We start from the raw sequence: 19160 nt of genomic DNA, 5'->3' as shown, positions 1-19160 counted from the left end.
TCTTCCTCACTGCATCTCTTCTATGCAGCAATGACAGCAGTGGTTTCCTTACCCCTGGCAGAAAACAGAATTATTACAGAAAAGTAATTACTGTGTGGAAAAATACCATGTAGGCAGTAACACTGTATGAATTCATGGTTATTGCAGCTCAAGATCATCCCTTAATTACAAGATTATATCTTTCTGTAAATTTACCCTGAAATCTAACAGCTTCTCTGGGTTATTTCTTCTGGGTTTGAGGGGAGCTTCTGTGCCACCGCTCAGCGCAGCCAGCAGCCATCCCCTGCCAGCTGCCATGCCCCCTCTCCGTCCTGTCTCTCTTTTTGCAGTCAGTCTCTCCTGGAAATCCGATTCCAGCCTTCCTAATGGCTGCTTTACACACTGCTCCCCGTGCCAGTATTGTCCTCGCTGGCAGCACTGAAGGCCAAACAATTCCCCCAGCAAGGCGAGCAGCTCTACCAGTTTTCATTAGGTTCGTCAATAACTGTGGAAAATTAAAAAATAAAAATAAAAAATCACATCATACAGGGCCAACCTTCACCACAGTGCTGTACCTTACACACGATGACTTTGCAGCCAAGGTGGTTCGTAACTTTTTGCCGTAAATCAGCACAAGGAACCTCCCCGCACAGCACCTCAGCTTGTGAGAAGCCTGAGCTGCAGCTGGGATGCTGCTGCCAGGGGCACTTCTGCCAACTTCGGAGCTCAAGCCCCGACTGCAGAATGTGGGGGCGATGATTATTTATACGGGACAAGACAAGAAACCTCCCTGCATGCCTCACTTCTTGCAGTGCCGGGGGCGGGACGAGGTGGAGCGGGACGGGGGCGGGGAGGAGCCGGTGCCCGGTTCCCGGTTCCCCTTGCCCGGCTGCCGGCGCTGTGGGGTCGGTCGGTCGCCATGCCGTTCGTGGAGCTGGACACCAACCTGGCGGCTGAGCGGCTGCCGCCGGAGCTGCCGCAGAAGCTGTGCGCCGCCGCCGCCGCCATCTTAAGCAAGCCCGCTGAGGTGAGTGCGGGGCTGGGGGGCGGCCGAGAGCGGGACCGGCACCGGGACCGGCACCGGGATCAGGACCGTGGCCGTGACCGTGCGTGTGCCGGCAGCGGGTGAACGTGACGGTGCGCAGCGGGCTGCCCATGGTGGTGTCGGGCTCGGCCGAGCCCTGCGCCCAGCTGCTCGTCTCCTCCATCGGCGTGGTGGGCTCGGCGCAGCAGAACCAGGCGCACAGCGCCCGCTTCTTCGACTTCCTGACGGCGGAGCTGGGCCTTAGCACCGAGAGGTGAGTGCGGGCTGTCCCCGGGCTGTCCCCGGGCTGTCCCGGTCCAGGGGGACCGCTCTGGGGCCCGCGGCCGGCCGGGCTGGAGGCTCGGCCCATCTGCCCCACAAGGAAAGTAATGATATTCCCCTGCCCCTGGCGTGCCGTCAGGATAAACGCCCGGCAGGATTAGGAGATGCTTGGGTGCTTCTGAAATGGACGAGTCTCTCATACAGGCGGCGTTGAAGTTCAGTCTGCAGTTGGGTTTGTGCAGATGAACTCTGGCACCTGTTTGTACTCTGCCCACATGCAGCCTGTCTGTGCTTCTGTTAAATTAACGCCCTGCAGTGTGAGCCTGCTGGAGCTTAGTGAAGATTTCCTAGCTTGCTGCAATCTGGGCAGGGATAACAACTTGCTGTAAAATAATATTTTTTTTGTCCGATGTGTTTTTGCTCTTATATCCAATAAGGATTGTCATTCGCTTTTACCCACTGGAGCCCTGGCAGATCGGCAAGAACAGGACAGTGATGACTTTCCTGTGATCCCTCAAGCAGTCCGTGGGAACGAAGCAATGATGAAGACAACCCAGAGGTGACCAGCTCCATCTATCTTGTTTCCTCTTATTGCTCTAATAGTCCTGCACTTTCACCTGCATCTTTCATTCCTGCCTTTGCAGCATATGCCTACAAAGCTGAAGACTGGTGCAATCAGCTGTAGTGATTTTATTAGAATAGTTTGAGGTCTTTATCTCAAGCCTGTCTTGTAGCCCAAAGGCTCTCCAGCTGCCTGTTGCTAACCCCGTGGTTTTGCCGTTAACAGTCTGGTGATAGCCATGCTTACCACGCCTAGACAAAGCTCCTTGTAGCAGTGCAAAGCTTGTTTAAATCCAGAACACATCTGCTTGTGTTGAGAATCGCAGAGGTTCTCCAGTTTATCCAGATTTCCTCATACTTTGCAATGCAGAAAGATTCTACTTTCTGTTTCCCTGTGGCAGCAGAAGGCTCTCAGGCTGGCTGAGGAGACCTGGGATATCCCTTCAAGTTCTTCTATTTTTGGGCTTCCCAGAAGCTCTTTCTAGAAAGAGATGTGATCACTGGGAGGGAGGTTTATGCATTTATTTCATTGTTTATTTAAGGCTTACGTCAAATTTTGTGCTCTGTGGTCTACTATTGCCAGCTGCCAGTGACTGCTCCCACAAAGTTTTATTTGTCCACAGAATTTTCGAGGCTGAATGTTTGTGTGGCGATGGCAGTGTGCAGAGGAGGCAGCTGCTTGTGAAGAATTGCATTATGCCACGGGAAAATACTTTGAAGGTTCTGCTACTGCTAGCTTTAATCCCTGTCATTTACCCAGCTGTTCAAAATACTTTTCCTTACCCCACTGTTACAGGGAGTTTCAGAAAGATACAGTACCTTGCTGTGCCCTGTGGCTGAGGTTTTCAGCTCGCTGTCCTCTGTGGAGGGGCTGCTGCAGCTGTACACAAGTGACTTAGCACAGTGACAGCACTCTGCCTATTGGACCTGGGCCCTTACAACTTCAGCTGTTGTTACGCTTCATTCTGAATGGAAGTGTTTTGTTTTTTAGGACCTGCATGCTCCATTGCTTTATAACTGGAATATATATGGTATTTTATTAAAACAAAAGCACTATACTTTTCATGTATAATGTTATCTCGGCCTTCCACTGATAATGAAAACTTTAACCAGTTTCCCTTCCGCTTTGTGACTTTGTCAGGTACCAGACATGGAGGCACAGAGGAGCTAAGAGCATGGAGGTCCGTGGAGACACAAGGCTGAAGAGTACTTCTGCATTCCTTCATAATTCCGATTAGATTTTATTTGTTTATGTCTTGAGGTCTCAAGATAGTTAAAGATATCCTCTCTAATTACCATTAGAAGTAAGCTATTCCCTATGCAGCTTAAGTATCTTCTATGTTTGCAAAATCTCATTCAGGGCCACTGGGGGGCCCACACATCTGATTAATAAAATTTATCAGAACCTCTTTTGATAAGTGTCAGTTATTGGCTTACAATGTGGCTTTTGTTTTCTTAGCTCTCTGTGCTTAGAGATAGATGCCTTGGCTGCCCAGGTCTCTACACTTTCTCAGGTCTCTTCAACTAAATGTTTTTGAAACAAGGTAATAAACAGGTGAACTGAATGTGAGATGCACATGTAACTCAAATGTACTTTGTTGCAGGGAAGAAGGTGGGCAGCCCTTGCTTTGCTATTGAGGTGTAAAAGAGCTGACCAACTTCAAGTGAATACTCTGAAATGCAGAAAAGAATGCAGCTTTAATCCTGGTCTGCAAACTGCTCATTTCCTGGAGGTACTTCTGTGCCTTGAAGGATCAAGCAGAAATTCTTGCCAAAGCCTTCGTTTCCACTACAGAAACCTGTTCTGACCTGTGCCCCAGCTCGGCTTGTTTGGGCAGCGTTGACCACTGCTGGGCATTACTGCAGGCTTTGTTCCTTCCTTTCACCTTCCGCTATGCCCCACGTTAGCTTTTGCCCTGGGACTTGTCTTTCCCAGCATTGTGGAACTGAGCAGCCAGAGATAAAGAAGGAGAGGGAAAGCTTGGAGGAATACACCACGCAAAGATGTCTCAATAAAAGGATCCTCAGAGATTAAATGTGACTTTCCAACCCGTTTCCATGTCATAGCTGCATTCTAGCGGTAGTCTGACAAAACATCCAGGAATAATGTAAGATCGCAGTGAAAGTGCTGGGTAAAAACCATCTTGAGAACTTTATGGTTCATGGACTTAGAGATTTTTTTTATGAGAGCAGTTAAAATATTGATCAAGGGAACAACTTCTTTTTTTTTTTTTTTTGTCTTGGCCTGAGCCAATTTAATACTTTTTTGGTGCTGGGGCCTGTCAGTGCAGAATCAGATGCTGATAGTATATAAACTCGCTGCTGGCTGCTTTCTTTCATGAACTGTTGGTACTGAGCATACTTACGTTCTTGTTGATCTAAATAGATAGGCTATTTTTCTTACACTGAGCTAATTTTAGATTAGCTTAGTGTATTATTTTAGGCCTTTAAAGATATGCTGAAGGGGGTTATGTGGGCCTGGAGTATGCAAACAAGCCTCCAGAAGCAGGAAACATTTTCTTACATCTCTGTTGCTTATGTTTGCTGGTTAGAGTAAATTAGATACACCACTCTTATCTAGCACTCAAAAATAGTGTTATAAAATCCCCTTCCTTTGAATGCTATGTGCAGATTGTTCTGCTTCCATGGTATTGAGTCTGCCTGTCATCTGGATTTAATCTCCCAGCTATAGTAAGTTGTTTCTTTTACTGTTTTACTGACATCTGTAACTTCCCAGGCTTAACCTTCTAAAATTAATAAATATCTCTGCTCCCAGAAATGGCCTCTGTTGGTTTGTTTGAGATCACTGTATAGGCATGTTTGCATATTCAAAGGTAATGACCTGATTTTGAAGACTGTGTAACTATTTCTTAGCCTCAAGGCCTTTGAAGCAAGGACAACCTTTCTGTGTATTTACACAAGACAGAGGACCAGTGACACCCTGAAGGGCACTACTGGCAGAAAAGTATTACAAAATCATGATAGCTGTGGAAATTACTCTGCAAGCACAACGGAGTGGTACTGCAGTGTATGTGGATGGAAAGATGGGTAGTATTTTCTCACACAATATATATTTCAAATATATTTACATACTCCCGTATATAAAATTTCACCCCAGCCCTGAAGTGTTTCTTTACAAAAAGGGAGATTATAGTATAAAAACTTGTGAAATGCTTCAGTCTGAACTGTGTCAAGCCAACACACAGCTTCTCCACCTTCAGCTTTCTCCTCTGTGTAAATAAATAGCCATCCAGACTTTTTTTCAAAACAAACATAATACTTTTTCCCTCTTGTGACCTCTTCCCAGTTAGGGAACACTTCCAGTGAGCTTCCAGTGTAGCTCCCTCCATTTCCTTCAGCACAGACCACTTGTGTGAACAGATCAATTTGTCTTCAGAACTGTGATCTCTAAGGTGAGCTGCATGTGAAGCCAGGGATAGAAGAATGGGGGCTTGCTTAATTGTATTAATGATTTCTAAATAAAACAATCGTAATTATTAAAGCAAGGAATGAAAGAATGAGGGCTTGCTTAATCGCTTTAAAATAGATATTGCTGAGTGTCTTTGTTTACTGCTGTGCAAATTAACCGAAACAAGGAGTCTCGGGGCCCCTCACAGAGGATGTTTCCTGACAAAAATGGGGAACCTGTCTCGAAAACCAGTTGAGACCGACCTTGTGGTTTGGACAAGAGCCAAGGAGCAGCTGAGTCTGTACAAAGGCAGGGGGTCAACTAGTGGTGATGAAGAGGAGTTATTGGACTTCATCCCCACGACCCCCCGACGACCACCACCAGAACACACTGCGCAGGCGCAGATGGGAGGAGTTTATGGAAATGACTTCTTGGAGCTAATTTTAATACAAAGCGGGGATAGGTTATGAATATGTATAGGCGTATTGGGAAACTTCATGCATATGTAACTTTTTACTGCATATAACCAACGCAAGTTGCTGTGTTAAGGTGCGCATGCCTTTGGGAGCTATCACGCACGTGCCCGGCGCCGAAATAAACCACATACCTACTTTATAACTTACTTGCTTTGAGTTATAGAGTTCTTCCACGAATCACATGGATTACAGTTTAAATAATTTTATATTGATTTGAGTATCAGAACTGAAAAATCAACTTAGAGTCCAGCAAGCACCACTCTGATTATACTAGGCTTATTCCTACAAGCAACAATTTGTTTCATTTATATTCCTGATGTTCTGCTGCTCATTGACTCTCCTAATTCTCCCTCTAAGTGCATGTTGGCGTTCCCTAGTCGTCATTTGTGACAAGCTTCTAACATAAAAGTTGCTATAATTAAGTTTATTGATTATAACTTGATAATCAGATTTAAAAATAAAAATAAAAAACTGTTTAGGCATTTCCCATGTTCCAAACCATCACTCTCAGGTGAGGCTCTTGCCTACAGGGTGCTACTGAGAAACATGCTCCGATGTTTGGCGTTCCCCACCATGGCCACGTCAGTAACTTTTGTAAATTATTCCACATAACAGTGATTCACTAAGCCAGATTGAAAATAAGACACGAAGTTTATTTGTCTGGTAATGATTTACATAAAGACATAACTGCTAAGATATACTGCCACAGCACTTGTATATGTTATGTGCATATTATGGGTTTCCCCAAACTGATTTTCCTGCATGTGCAGTTTATAGCTAAAATTATTGGCACAGATGAAGCTAAAATTAATGATGCTAACTGCCCTGTCAGATGTGTAATGAAAACCAAGGGAGGTGCTAATTCAGTGAAATGCTTGAGCTCATGCTTAACTTCAGCAGTGTGGTGTGGACTCATTTTAACAATCAGTGACTTTAGACGTGATTATATGCCACAAATTGGGTAAAGGCTTGAGTGTGTTCTTCACAGCCTGTGCGTGCTCAGGTGCTTTCCTCACAAGGAGCCTTCATGAGTGCTGTAGGTAATACACCTGCTCTTTGAGACTGATAGCAATATCATAATATTACTTTTAAATATTTTTTTTCCACAAGTAGTTGTCTTTGCTAATTGTTTGCCTGAAGTCATGCCATCGTACAGTAAAACCTCCCCTATCTCAGCCACGTAAAAGCACGTTTCCATCCCTAGCTATCCCCACAGGGAATCTGAGGCAAAACCCGGCACTTTGGGCGGTTTCCAAGCCCGGTGAGATGCCACCGCTAACCGCCGCCGCACCCCTCACGGCGGGGCAGCGCCTTCCCGCCCGCTATTCACCTCAGCCCCTTCCCGCCTGCCTTCTCCCCCCCCTTCCCATTGGTTAGCTGAGGAAAAGCTCCCTGGCCCAATGAGCAGCCGCTTTGTTGCCGACGGGTTCCGGGGCGGTTGCTGTGGAGATCGTTGAGGAGGCGGTGGCCGCCGGTCTCCTGAGGGAGCCGCTCCGGGAGCCCCCCGGTGGCTGCGGCCCGACGGCTGCTCGGGGCAGTGGGGCGGCCCTGCCAGGTGAGTGTCACCTCCGCCACAGCCCCCGGAGGGCCGTGAGGGGCTGCCCTGCCGTGCCCTGCCCTGCCCAGCCCGTCGCTGAGGGCGGGTGAGCCGAGCCTGGCCTGGCCTGGCGCGGCGGGGCCTCTCCTGCCCCGCTCCCTGAGGGCATCCTGAAGGTAAACGGGGGCTCCTTCCCTCCCCCGGCCGCCTCCCAGCCCTTTTTGGGCCACCCTGCGGGCAGGGGAGTCTGGCGAGCAGTGGGAGAGGTGTCCCCCCTCCGCTTTGCGGAGAGTTACCGCGTTTCAGTGAAAGCGGCTGTCGCTAAAATGCGGTGGAGGTGAGTTTTGCGGTGTTTAAACAAACAGAAAACAAAAAAAATCCCCAAACCCCAAGTATTCTTTAAACAAACACGTATTTACAGTGTGCAATTCTATGTACAGCACCAATAAAAGATGCCAGGAAACACCAGTCACTCCCTTTGTTTCTGGTTTTGAAGTTGAGAGTCACCCAAAGGATGTTACGATAACTGGGAATGAGAGTCGCTTGAAATTTTTACCTAAGTTTTAACCTATTAAGGGAAAAAGGAGAGAAGATTTTAAAGTCAAGGGGCCTTAATGGCTATTGTTGCCTTTTGATAATGTGTTCACCTGTAATAACCACAGTTCAAGCAAAGACGCTCTTCTAACTGAAAGATTTCAAACTGATTGTAATGTTTTGTGGTTTAGACTGATTGTTTTTCCCCCACCTAACTGATGTCACTATGTTGCTCTGAAAGTTCTTATTGTGACTTAGTTTATTCTGAGATATTCTGAGACTGTTGTAACTCAGTCCACAATCAGGATAACATGCACATACAGTGCCTGGCTTAAAAACAAACAAACAAACAAAAAAACACTTGCCTAGCATAGCAGTGTAAAAGCTGTGTGAAGGTTGCATCTTGGTCCTGTTTCCAGCAGCATTGTGCTCAATTTGGTTTTGCGCTCTCAATTTGTGACCACCAGAGAGGAGAGTTGCTAAATATTTGTCACAGACTTCTCATTTAAATTAAAGTAGAATTAAAATCGTTTCCCCGCCTTTTCTGTAGTTGCAGTCTCATTGGCAGTCCAGCTGTGGAAGTAAACTACTGATTGTAGTCTCTCCTGTTGACTTTGGTACAGCCTTTAACAAGACTATGTGATTCAGCAAAAGCACTGAATGCGTTTCTGCATATGGGTGTATTTGTAAGTGAACTTAAAAATCCTCAGTTTAAATATCTAATTGATTTGGGATCATACAGCCTGATTTGTTTAGACGTCATAAGTGTCTGCACTTTCTGTCAAAACCTGGGGCGTTCAGTACTTTTGAAAAGAGAAACCGTTAGTCTCTCTGTATATATTTTCTACATTTGCAATATAGATAAGGAATTCTTGTCTTTGATGTTTTATTAATGTTCAGTGAGTGACTTAAAAGGAAAAATGCTTTATTGGTGTGTAGTTGTCAGTCTCATTTAGCTGCAGGTAAAGTAAATAGTGTGTGGGCAAACAAAGTATCTGCTGAACTGATGAAATTCGTGTAAAAGCACTATTTTTTCTACAAGCAGGACTAATCATGATAACATATGAATTCAATTTATAGTTCAAAACTCCCACTACTTCCTGCTGCGGCTAATTTTGGAATTATTCTTCTATTAATGTGGTTTCCAATATTAAAGACAATTTTTAGCCTGTTCTGCATGTGTCATCTCTGTTTCAGTTGATGGGAAGGCTTTATACATAAGTGAAGTGTTTTTGTTTTTTTTAAAAAAAAGCCCCACAAAACTCCTTAGTGTTTTGCTTTTACTAACATGTTTCAAGCAGTTTAAACTTGGGTTTAATTCTCTGGAAAAATGACTTTCACGCTTATAACCTGTATATCCCCTTTCAAGCTTTTTATCAACGGTAAAAAGACTGAAAATATTAGTAACTCTCCTGCAGAATGAAGAAATACTAGTTAGTAAAAGTTTGCGCAGTGAACTTGTAACAGTAATAAAAGCATTTTAATAATATAAATAATAACAAGCAGTAATAAAAACATTTTAAATCAGAAGAATTTCTAGGTGCAGACAGTATTTTGAGTAATGAGTAGCCACTGTGATCTGCTGCAAAGTCAATGGGACTTGGGTGGCTTTTCCATTTTTTCATTTCCTCTTCTAGAAACCATGGCAGTTGCTGATTCTTAGAGGCTTGGGAGAGCACCCTGCTTTGTGCTGCAGATGAAGGGTACAGGAGAAGTTCCACTTTTTTTTTTAAGTAATGGGAAAGAAATTTCATAAGTTGTAATGATTCACGCTCATGTAATGCCATTGTACACAGGAAGTTTTTCCTTTGCAAGCTTTTGTCATTCCAGGGATTCATGTTTAAATGTTACTATAATGTCGTTCATTAAATATACAGTAACGAAATAACCTTACAGCTGTAACTACATTGCCAATACTTCCACTATCCCATCACCACTAGGAAAGCCATCCTGAAGTAATGTGTGCTTAACTTTGTATTTTATTCTCGGTTCTTAGTTAAAATTAACTTTAATGTTGTTGTTCATACGTGGTAGGGCAATTTGTCTCTTGGCATGAGGGGTGGTGGTGACATAGGACAGTTAATTGGTTATCACTTAAAGTAAATCCATCCTGTCTTTTACTTCTGAATGCTTTCTTTATTTATCGAATAAATATTCTAATCCAATTTGCTTTCCAGATTTGCTGGTGTTTAGCACTCCCTGCTAATCCTGGAGAACGACAGTGTGAATATTTACAAACATGGTAAGGGCTTATTTGACATGGTGTTCAAGATGTTTTGCAAATTGAAAACTTTCTCTTTCCCCAGAAATAAGAGAGAATAAATTGATATAATGAGAATGTTGGATTCGGAGTGATTGTAGCTATTGGTAAATTTAAGAAATTGAAAAGCCTCACTGTAATGTATTTTGTACTTTCTAGGAAAGCTATTACTTGAAAGACGTTTGAAATTTTAACTTTGTTTTCAGTTGACTTTAGGGAAGAGATTTTGATGTATTATTATTTGCATATATTATATTAGTGATGCCTAAATTTGTTGCAGCTCTTGTAGCATTATGCAGAGTGTGTTTGCCAAGTAAAGTTTGGTTGTTTTTTTAAAAAAGTTTGCAAGAGAAACTGAGACTTGTGTAGATGTAACAGTTCTTGTGGCATCTCAACTGTCATTCTAGATTCGAATTGCAGCACTGAATGCAAGCTCCACAATTGAGGATGACTATGAAGGTAGCTTCAAAAGTCATAAAACACAGACAAAGGAAGCACAAGTAAGTAAACCCACAATTTTACAAAGGGACATAATGGGTGGGAATTTTGTCCTCTCTTGTTGCAGAGATTGGTTATCCATTATTTTTTGTTCATGAGAAAGTTTTGTTAATATCTTACCTTTTGAACCTTCCTTTAACAACCTAAATTCAGTTGAGATGTACTGGGTTAGTAAAGCTAGTGTTCTTCTGTGTGAAGACTTGATACGCAGCAGTAAGTACTATTAAAGGCGCCCTATCTTTTCAGAAGCTAGTCTGAAAAATGGTGAAATAAAAGCACAAAATAATCCAATTTTGCTTAAAAATTATTATGTTGTTATATTTGATAAAATTACCCTACAGAATATGTTCTAACTTTTTAAACTACAGGAAGCAGAAGCTTTTGCTTTGTACCACAAAGCTTTGGACCTTCAGAAACATGACCGATTTGAAGAGTCTGCTAAAGCTTATCATGAGCTGCTTGAGATTCGTCTTTTGCGAGAGGTCAGTGACTTTTAGAGAATGAAACTCTATAAACTGTTATTATATTTTGTATGCCTTAACTTCTTATTGGCTAATTACAAATGTCAGTGTTCTCACTTGGCAACTTTTTTGTTGCTATTTTTAATTTGTCTAATTCCTAATGCCTATGTTACGTTTATTTTACTGTTTCTAGGCAGTTCTTTCTGGTGATGAGAAAGAAGGGCTGAAACATCCAGGCTTGATGTTAAAATATTCCACCTATAAAAACCTAGCACAACTGGCAGCACAGAGGGATGACTTAGAGACAGCCATGGAGTTTTATTTGGAGGTACAGTAACAGCTGAAATAAAATACTGGTGCCTGGATGTTTGCAACAACTTACCAAAATACAGATGTACACGTTTCAGTATACCTCGTTTATATGTATGTCTGAGTTCTGTGTGCTTTCTGACTTTATATGCCCACCATTCAGTCCCCAAGCCAGTAGTGTCCCAGTGAAAAGCTAAAGCAGGGATAGTCTCTGTAAACAAGCAGATGTGCATATCTGAAATGTGACCAATGTTGTCTGTTATGCTTTCTAGGCAGTAATGCTAGACTCTACTGATGTCAACCTATGGTATAAAATTGGTCGTGTGGCAATAAAACTCATCCGCCTACCTTTGGCTCGTCATGCTTTTGAAGAAGGTCTCAGATGTAATCCTGATCACTGGCCTTGTTTAGATAACCTTATCACAGTCTTGTACACACTCAGTGACTACACAAGTAAGTACAATAGTAGTCCTTTAAAAGAATCTGAAGAAATGTATAATTTCATGTTAAAAATTGTAACACAATGCAATTGTAAAGGAGAAAGTATATCTCTCATAAGCATGCAGTGTGTTAGGATGTGATGGAGATTTTTACTTCATGATAAGTTATGATTTTTATGAATTCTGTTTATCCTAAAAATAAATGCCCGGTATGGTGTTTATCAAGAAATATGAGTAGATCTACATTTTGGTGTTGGATCTCTGCTTTTGGTGCTAAAATATCTTTCTTTAAAACAAAAACAAACACCACCACCAAAAAACAAGAAAAACAAACAAATGAAAACCAACAGCAACAAATACCTAACTAGCATGTTTGTTAGTTCAGTAGAGAAAGTCACAAGTGGTGTATAAGAGGAAGGAGAAGGGGAATGAAAACTGTCAGACCTCTGTGTTCTGTCAGGTGTCAAGTGGGTTATTTTTCACCAAAGGATGTGCTGTTGACATGTTAAGTGTTTGAAATGTACTGCAGAACGTATTGTCAATGATAAATGAGGTCTGAATTAAGGGTATTTGAATTTTCTACTCCAGAGTCCGTCAGCTGTTAGGTCTTCTGTGACGTGCTTGGCTAACAGGATTTGATCCTTAGCAAGTCATGTTTTGACTTTGCGCTTTGGACTGTGTCTTCTGTAGCCCAGACCAGTCAAGAAATAGTGTTTCAGTTCTTAGAAAGAATCACTTCACTATTTTCAGAGTAACTGTAATATAAATTCACTTTTGCTCCAGGAGAGCCGTCTGTCAGTCTGGAAGCTGCAAAGCCGAATTCTCTTTATGTAGTTGCCCATGTGAGCAAAAGCCTGGGTGGGATTCACTGCTTATTGCAGCAGTGGAAGACATTTGATAACCATGAAAATGGTAAACAATTGTGATTCCGCTTTACAAAATTCTAATACCCTTTGTGCAGGATTGGGAGTCTTAAAAGTAAATAAAAAATGTACAGCAAAAGTGTTTAAACAAAATTAATGTGTTTTTTACTAGATGTAATACTCGAGAAGAGGTAATAGGTTGTTTTAACTGTATTTTCATGCATGTAGTTATCTCACACGTTACAAAGCTATTGGTTTCTGTAAATGTCACGTTCAGCTGGAGTTTAGTGGTGTATGTGAAGCCCAGAAATGGGATTGTTTGTGTGAGCCAAAGTAGCAATTGACCATTCAATTTTCATTTCTCTGTCAGCATGTTTGTACTTTATCTGCAAAGCCTTGGAAAAAGATTGTCTGTACAGCAAAGGATTGGTTCTGAAGGAGAAGATCTTTGAGGAGCAACCTTGCCTCCGGAAAGATTCTTTAAGGATGTTCCTCAAATGGTGGGTGTTATCTTATAGTGTGTGCTGTGTTTGGAGTGTGAATTTTAGGCTTGGGTAGTTCAGAAAAGCTGGTGTGATATAATGCTTTAAGCTATAACAACATCTTGCTGACATATCTTCTAAATTAAACAAAAAGCAACAACAGCAACAACACAAAAAAAGCTAAATGTTGCAGCTACTGACAGAATGTCGGGGAGAAAGTAGAGGCCCATAAAATTTATGGGATCTGCCCAAGGTAACTGAACTTTTATGTTCTAACATCTGAAATGTGAAAATATAGAGTATTTAGAGTGAAGATTTAGAAGAGAATGGATAACTTCACAGAAAGTTCTGCTTACTTAAAGAGAACCTGATTTATTAAGCTATCTTAGGTCTGGCTATTAAAATGAATTGCATGTTGAATTAAGCCAAGGCTTTCAGCCACTTGGCTTTTGTTTCTGGACTGTGATATCTCTGAGAGAGTGGACTATTTTTAGCCTTCACAAATTCATTCCTAGACTTGGAATATACAAGATGATTTTCAACTCCAAATTTTTTGTGATTACATGAATTGTTCAGAGCAGCACTATGGAATGAAAGGAATTTCTCAGCTGTACATTTATTTTCTGAACCATGAATTTCGAAGTTATCACTGTTCAAGAACGAAAACACTTTCTACTGCTTTCCTTTCATTTCTCAGTATTTGGAAAACAGAGTAGGACAACCTAAACTTATTTCTTAATTTTTAAAAGAGCAAAGATTTCTGATGGTGAACACTTCTACGTGCATGCTATAAAGTTTACAAAATAACGTTTCTTTAATGCATGTTTTAACACTTTATTTTTGTTACGTTATAGGAAAATATAAAATGAATCTCCCTGTGCCTTTTAAAAAATCAAACCCTTTTCTTCATTTCTTAATATTTCCTAGTGACATGTCTATCCATAATGTAAATGTGAGTACAGCTGAAACAGGAAGAATCATAGATGAAGCACTGGAGCTACGTAAGAAAAGACAGGCTTTGCTAGTGCGCGACAGAGAACCAGAACTCAAACTGGTCCAGCCAATTCCATTCTTCACGTAGGTCTTCATATTTTCTGTTTGTAATAGGTTTATCAGAAGCTACTTATGCTGACAACTATGTTCCACTTTAAGCTTATCCAGCAGGCTTTTCTTGCTTAAAAAAAAAAAAAGAAAAGAACAATACTTCCATATTTTATGAGTCTATAGGTTGTTTTGCTCTGCTTACAATTTTATTTTAAGCCACATATCTATCAATTTTCAGTCTTTGAATTAGAACTTCAGACTGATGTTAAAAAACCTTAACTAAGAATGATTTTGCAACCATTCTAGCTGTATTATTGGATTTTTTGTTTGACTAGTTTGTACAAGAACTTCTAAGTAAGTTTAGGTTTTAAAAAAAAATGTTTTTTACAATTGGTATGTTGGAAACTCGTAAACAAATTGCTGTTCTTTATTTGCAGCAAGATATAAGGATACTATTTTATATTGTTAAATACGTCTTTATTAAGGTATAAAGGGTTGGTTTTTATTGCACGTTTTCCTGGAATATTGATGGACTCTGCATGTAGGTTATCTTGCAGAGAAGTTACGTCTACTTGTAGATAAGGGTGATTTTTTTATTGTTGTTGGTTAAATGCAGAATCTGAAAATGGTTCCTTTTGACACTTTTTTTTTTTTTTTTTACAGTTCAGTACAGAGTAATTTAATTTCCTCAGCAACTACTGCGTAGATGTTTTATTCATGAAAGACATTTTCTGAGACTAGGCACGCTGACTGCCATTTCCTTCCTACTTCAGCTGATGCACCAGTTTCCTCTGAAAACTTTTCTCATTGCCATATTTTGTTCTTGGTTTTTAAGTAGTGTATTCAAGAAGGAAAGATATTAAGGACCTCTGTTCCAGGCCTGGAATAGTCAATGGCCCATATGACAGGAATACTGGAAGATATTCTCCAGCTTCTGTAGATGTGTAACAGATTATGACTCTCAGATTACATGTATTCTTCTGCTGAAAAAGCTGCTCTTGCTACCTCTAAGTATTAGAGAAAAACAATGCTGAATGCTATTAGGTTTATAAATATAATTTAGCAAATAACGTGACAAGAACTAATGAAGTTATGATACCATTGTGTTTTCATGTGCAGATGGAAGTGTTTAGGAGAAGCTTTACTGGCCATGTATCACCACCTCACAACATGTGATCCTCCTCGACCAAGTCTGGGAAAGAGAATCGATCTCTCAGAGTACCGAGACCCAGTTCAACATTTGATTGTTTCTCCTACCTCTACTCCTGTCAGTGTTATTCAGCCAACTCCAGTCAGCGCTAATGCAGTGGTGACAATTGCAGATCCCGTGTTATCTTATACTCCAGCAACAACCAATTTTCCAAGCCACAGCCAGAATGTATTGGAACCAGGAGCTACTGTAGGTGAGCAAGGTACTTCAGTTTAAGATTCATGATTTTTCCTACTTGTCTGGGTACTAAAAGCACTACAGAATACACTGGGAAATGCTGTCTCCAAACTGCTTGTTGGTGGATTCAGAACCTTTTTAGCATATGTATAACATAGAACACAACTTCACTTTTTCTACCATATAAAGTTAACTGTTTGCACCGGAAATGGTAAGCCACCTAAACTGCCTGAAAGTCTTTGACTAGCAACTCAGACATGGGACAAGTGTTCAGGACAGTGGACTTACTTTCCTATCTAATGGATCTGGGAGTCAGGTTGGTTTGTTTTTAATTGTTGCACCAGTGCAGGAGTTTCTAACCACTCCTGTTTTTGTGCTGTTGACTTATGCTTCTAATCTCAGACTGAAAAAAAAAAGAATCATATTTCCTTTCCAGCAGTGTTGCATATCAAACTGCTAATGGTGTGGAGTCTTGAACTCCATAGAAATGAATAAGCAGTTACAGAAAAAGATAAGACTTGGTTATTCTTCTGCTTTCATGTGTAACTTTAAGGACCTGAGAGAACCAAGCTGTCAGCTATATTTATTTGCAACTTGTAGCAAGAGGTTTGAATATTTTATTGTGTAGTTGTATATGTATTTACATATCTAAAACTATCAAGGAGTTACCAGTATTGATATTAATGGGAATTTACAAGTGATGTTGGAGGTAAAGGCAGACTCCTCTGATTCTCATTGTAGAAGTTTCTTGAGAACTAAAATAATGATTTCTAATGAATAATGAAATGCAGAGTTTCCAGTAAGAAGTCTGCTTTTTGCTTCAGAACAGCATTTTTAAGCAAAATACCATAGCCAGTTTATATTTGTTTTTATTTTGTTTTTAAAAAAAATTTTACACTGTCTTCAGAAGGAAAATAGAGTATTGCTGTAAAATAAGCGTCAGCCACAAATCACCTTCTTATTATTTTTTTTCTAAAAAAGTTATCCACTTCTTTGTCAGTTTAATCTGTCAGTATTTATTTTTTGAATTCTGTTTTTAGGTGATACATCTGCAGGAGATAAATCCAAGAAAGGGGTGAAGAGAAGGAGAATTACAGAAGACAGTGGTGAAACAGCAAAACGGAGATCTGCTAGAGTCCGGAACACTAAGTGTAAAAAAGAGGAGAAGGTTGACTTTCAGGAACTGTTGGTGAAATTCCTTCCTTCCAGGTAGGATACAGAAATAACTTACATCTTGGGAATATTGAGAGCTAATTAGAGGAAGCTGTTTGGGCTTCAGGTTGGTTGATACGGCTCAACCTTAAAACCACTATATCCATGCTATTTTTTGAAGGACATGCAATGCAGTGTCTTCTCATAAATTTAATAAAACTGTTTTTAGTGAAAACTACTACAACCTAATTTACAAACTAGAAAGCTTTTGTTAATGTGAAACAATTAGAAGACAATGCAGATGTCAAATTGGGCAAGATCGACAAACAAGGTATTCTTTGTTTGGACAAAATTTGGGAACTGGATGTAAATCTGAGTGTGCTTCAGTTACTGTGCTTTCACTTTTAAAATATGCACAATGTGCCATGCTTATGTTTGATTTATTCATGAAATAAAGAATGATGACTTTGTTGATATAGTGTTTTTTGCCCCCTGCCCGCCCCCCCCCCCCCAATATAGATTAAGAAAATTAGATCCAGAGGAAGAGGAAGACCCTTTCAATAACTACGAGGTACAGTCAGAGATCAAAGAAGAGAATTTCCAGCATGTTGGACCACATAGAATGTCATTTGATTCTACAACATTTATGGAATCTGGTAAGGTTTTCATTATGATGACCCTTTCTCTGTTGTTTCTTCCATTTTGTGTGCTTTATTTTCTGTATTTTCCTGTCTTACATCTAGAAGATGCAAATGAATATGTTATTTTAAAAGAATAACTTCATGATGTGGAACTATCTTGCTTGGTAATGTGACTTTATTGAAGTCTTGGGGACTGTTTATTTACTGTGTACAAGAGCTGAATTGCATGGAGTTTCCCATTTAAGCATATTAGGATACTTAATTTTGCATTTATGCAATGCAGGAGGACTGCTGTGGCCTTTCTGTAAGCTTAGTGCATAAAATGCTGTTGAAACTAATTTGTTTCAAGTCATGGTTTGTCTTGACCTTAATCATGTTTGGCTTTGTGTTTATCTGCTTCCTAGAGAAACAGGATGTTCATGAATTCTTGCTGGATAACCTAAACAATGGTGGGATCTTGGAACTCATGATGAGATATTTGAAAGTCATCAGCCAAAAGTTCCTGGTGAAGTGGCCTCCTGGCTTGTCTGAGGTGGTCCTTAGCATCTATAATAGCTGGAGAAAGCACAGTAGTAGTCTTCCCAATCCATTACTGAGGGACTCAAGTAATCAGCATATCAAGGTAATGAAACATTTTTCTGTATTACGTTTTCTGTTTCGTTGCCACTATGTTTCTCTCTGTGCACTGAAAGTATCTAACCAAAATCCAGCAATTAGCTGCAGGCTTTCCTTACCTCTTCCTGGAGAGCTGCTTGTGCTAGCTCTTGCATCTTCCATAAACTGTGGTACACATACTGCAGCTCACGTAACTGTTTGTTCCTGAGCTCCTGAACGTATCTGTGTGATACTGTATGCGAGAATACTCTGTATATAGACAGCATGTGTACATATATGCATATAGATGCAATTTATATATTAGATTCTTAAATAGTTTTTATTCCTTTATTCTGTTGTTGCTTTTGCTTTTCCTTCCCCCACTTCGCTTCTGATATGACAGAATTTTGTTTTGTTACCAGGCGAGTAGAGATGCTGCTCTGTTCACATTGGTTGTTCGAGGGTCAGCATTTCTGCTCTAAATAAAGTAAATAGCTTGCTTCTAATATAGCCTGCAATTTACAGCAAAAAATAGAAGTAAAATAAATATATATTTAATATCAAGTGTTTCTACTGATTTTTCTGAAAACTATGCTCCACTGATTTAGTTTAAAAAACAAACAAAAACATAGTATTATGTAGTAGATGTTAAAATTTTTATACATCTGGTATGTAACTATTGTATTTCTGTGTATTTTCATGTATACATACCCTTTTTCTGAACAAATTTAAATATGTTTATAAATGTGTTTACTGGGTTGTCACTATGATTGCATAACTTCTTGCTAGTATGTAACACTTCATGTTACACCATTAAAAAGAAGAGACAAGCATGAGGACAGTGACTTTAATCCTTGAATTTATTTTAAACTCAATATACAAACTATCCTGAGTGTAATTAATTCGGGGTTTTTAAGACTACAGAGGGCTATTCTGGTAACATGCGCTATGGACCTTTGAACCTTTTCATAAGCACCTAGATTTTACAGATAGATCTGTAGCCCTGTGAATGTAATCAGCAAATAGTATATTCTTCACAAAATTACCTGGTGGATGTCCATGGTGACATGATTTTTAATGTACTTCTGAACTTTATCCATCAAGGATTAATAAGCTGGTAAGACTAGAATACACATTCAGTCTCATGGAGATGATGACTTTTTACTTCTCAAATGTCAGTGCTGTTACCATATTCTGAAATATTTGTTTAATATCTTCACACCTCTT

General features: G+C 40.3%; 2 protein-coding genes and 1 long non-coding RNA gene across 20 annotated transcripts in view; 2 read left to right on the top strand and 1 right to left on the bottom strand.

Annotated features, from left to right (window-relative positions):
* Window positions 1-36: 36 nt before the first annotated feature.
* On the bottom strand, window positions 37-735 carry LOC118253035 (uncharacterized). Its single transcript, XR_004780316.2, has 2 exons — window positions 555-735; window positions 37-484 (listed from the first exon to the last, which is right to left on the bottom strand). It is a non-coding gene; the product is annotated as an uncharacterized LOC118253035 (long non-coding RNA).
* Window positions 736-777: 42 nt separating this feature from the next.
* DDT (D-dopachrome tautomerase) lies at window positions 778-3256 on the top strand. 5 transcript variants are annotated; one of them, XM_050714218.1, is made up of 4 exons: window positions 778-1006; window positions 1723-1844; window positions 2470-2566; window positions 2838-2933. In XM_050714218.1, the coding sequence occupies exons 1-4, from the start codon at window positions 899-901 to the stop codon at window positions 2916-2918; spliced, it is 408 nt and encodes a 135-aa protein (XP_050570175.1). In that variant the 5' UTR covers window positions 778-898; the 3' UTR covers window positions 2919-2933. The 5 variants fall into 5 exon arrangements, with proteins under 5 accessions (XP_050570175.1, XP_035412891.1, XP_035412889.1 ...); XM_035556998.2 differs by lacking the exon at window positions 2838-2933 and adding an exon at window positions 2988-3256 and having other exon boundaries at window positions 782-1006; XM_035556996.2 differs by lacking the exons at window positions 2470-2566; window positions 2838-2933 and adding exons at window positions 1102-1277; window positions 2988-3015 and having other exon boundaries at window positions 809-1006.
* Window positions 3257-6762: 3506 nt separating this feature from the next.
* CABIN1 (calcineurin binding protein 1) overlaps window positions 6763-19160 on the top strand; it is a 110673-nt gene continuing 98275 nt past the window's right edge. For 3 of the 14 annotated variants that reach the window (XM_035556642.2, XM_035556646.2, XM_035556635.2), the window contains exons 1-13: window positions 6763-7286; window positions 8353-8488; window positions 9980-10044; window positions 10470-10562; window positions 10929-11042; window positions 11215-11349; window positions 11603-11783; window positions 13004-13133; window positions 14043-14192; window positions 15279-15571; window positions 16587-16755; window positions 17218-17354; window positions 17744-17961. In XM_035556642.2, the coding sequence (XP_035412535.1) occupies window positions 10042-10044; window positions 10470-10562; window positions 10929-11042; window positions 11215-11349; window positions 11603-11783; window positions 13004-13133; window positions 14043-14192; window positions 15279-15571; window positions 16587-16755; window positions 17218-17354; window positions 17744-17961 (1623 nt within the window). In that variant the 5' untranslated portion in view covers window positions 6763-7286; window positions 8353-8488; window positions 9980-10041. Of the gene's footprint in view, window positions 7287-8352; window positions 8489-9439; window positions 9506-9979; window positions 10045-10469; window positions 10563-10928; window positions 11043-11214; window positions 11350-11602; window positions 11784-13003; window positions 13134-14042; window positions 14193-15278; window positions 15572-16586; window positions 16756-17217; window positions 17355-17743; window positions 17962-19160 lie in introns of all 14 variants that reach the window. The other 11 variants (XM_035556649.2, XM_035556634.2, XM_050714151.1 and 8 more) reach the window with 6 other exon arrangements.

This window comes from Cygnus atratus, chromosome 17, assembly GCF_013377495.2.
Source record: "Cygnus atratus isolate AKBS03 ecotype Queensland, Australia chromosome 17, CAtr_DNAZoo_HiC_assembly, whole genome shotgun sequence".
Classification (NCBI taxonomy): domain Eukaryota; kingdom Metazoa; phylum Chordata; class Aves; order Anseriformes; family Anatidae; genus Cygnus; species Cygnus atratus.
Note: the sequence above shows the minus strand (reverse complement) of the source record. Positions and strands in the feature narration are given on the sequence as shown.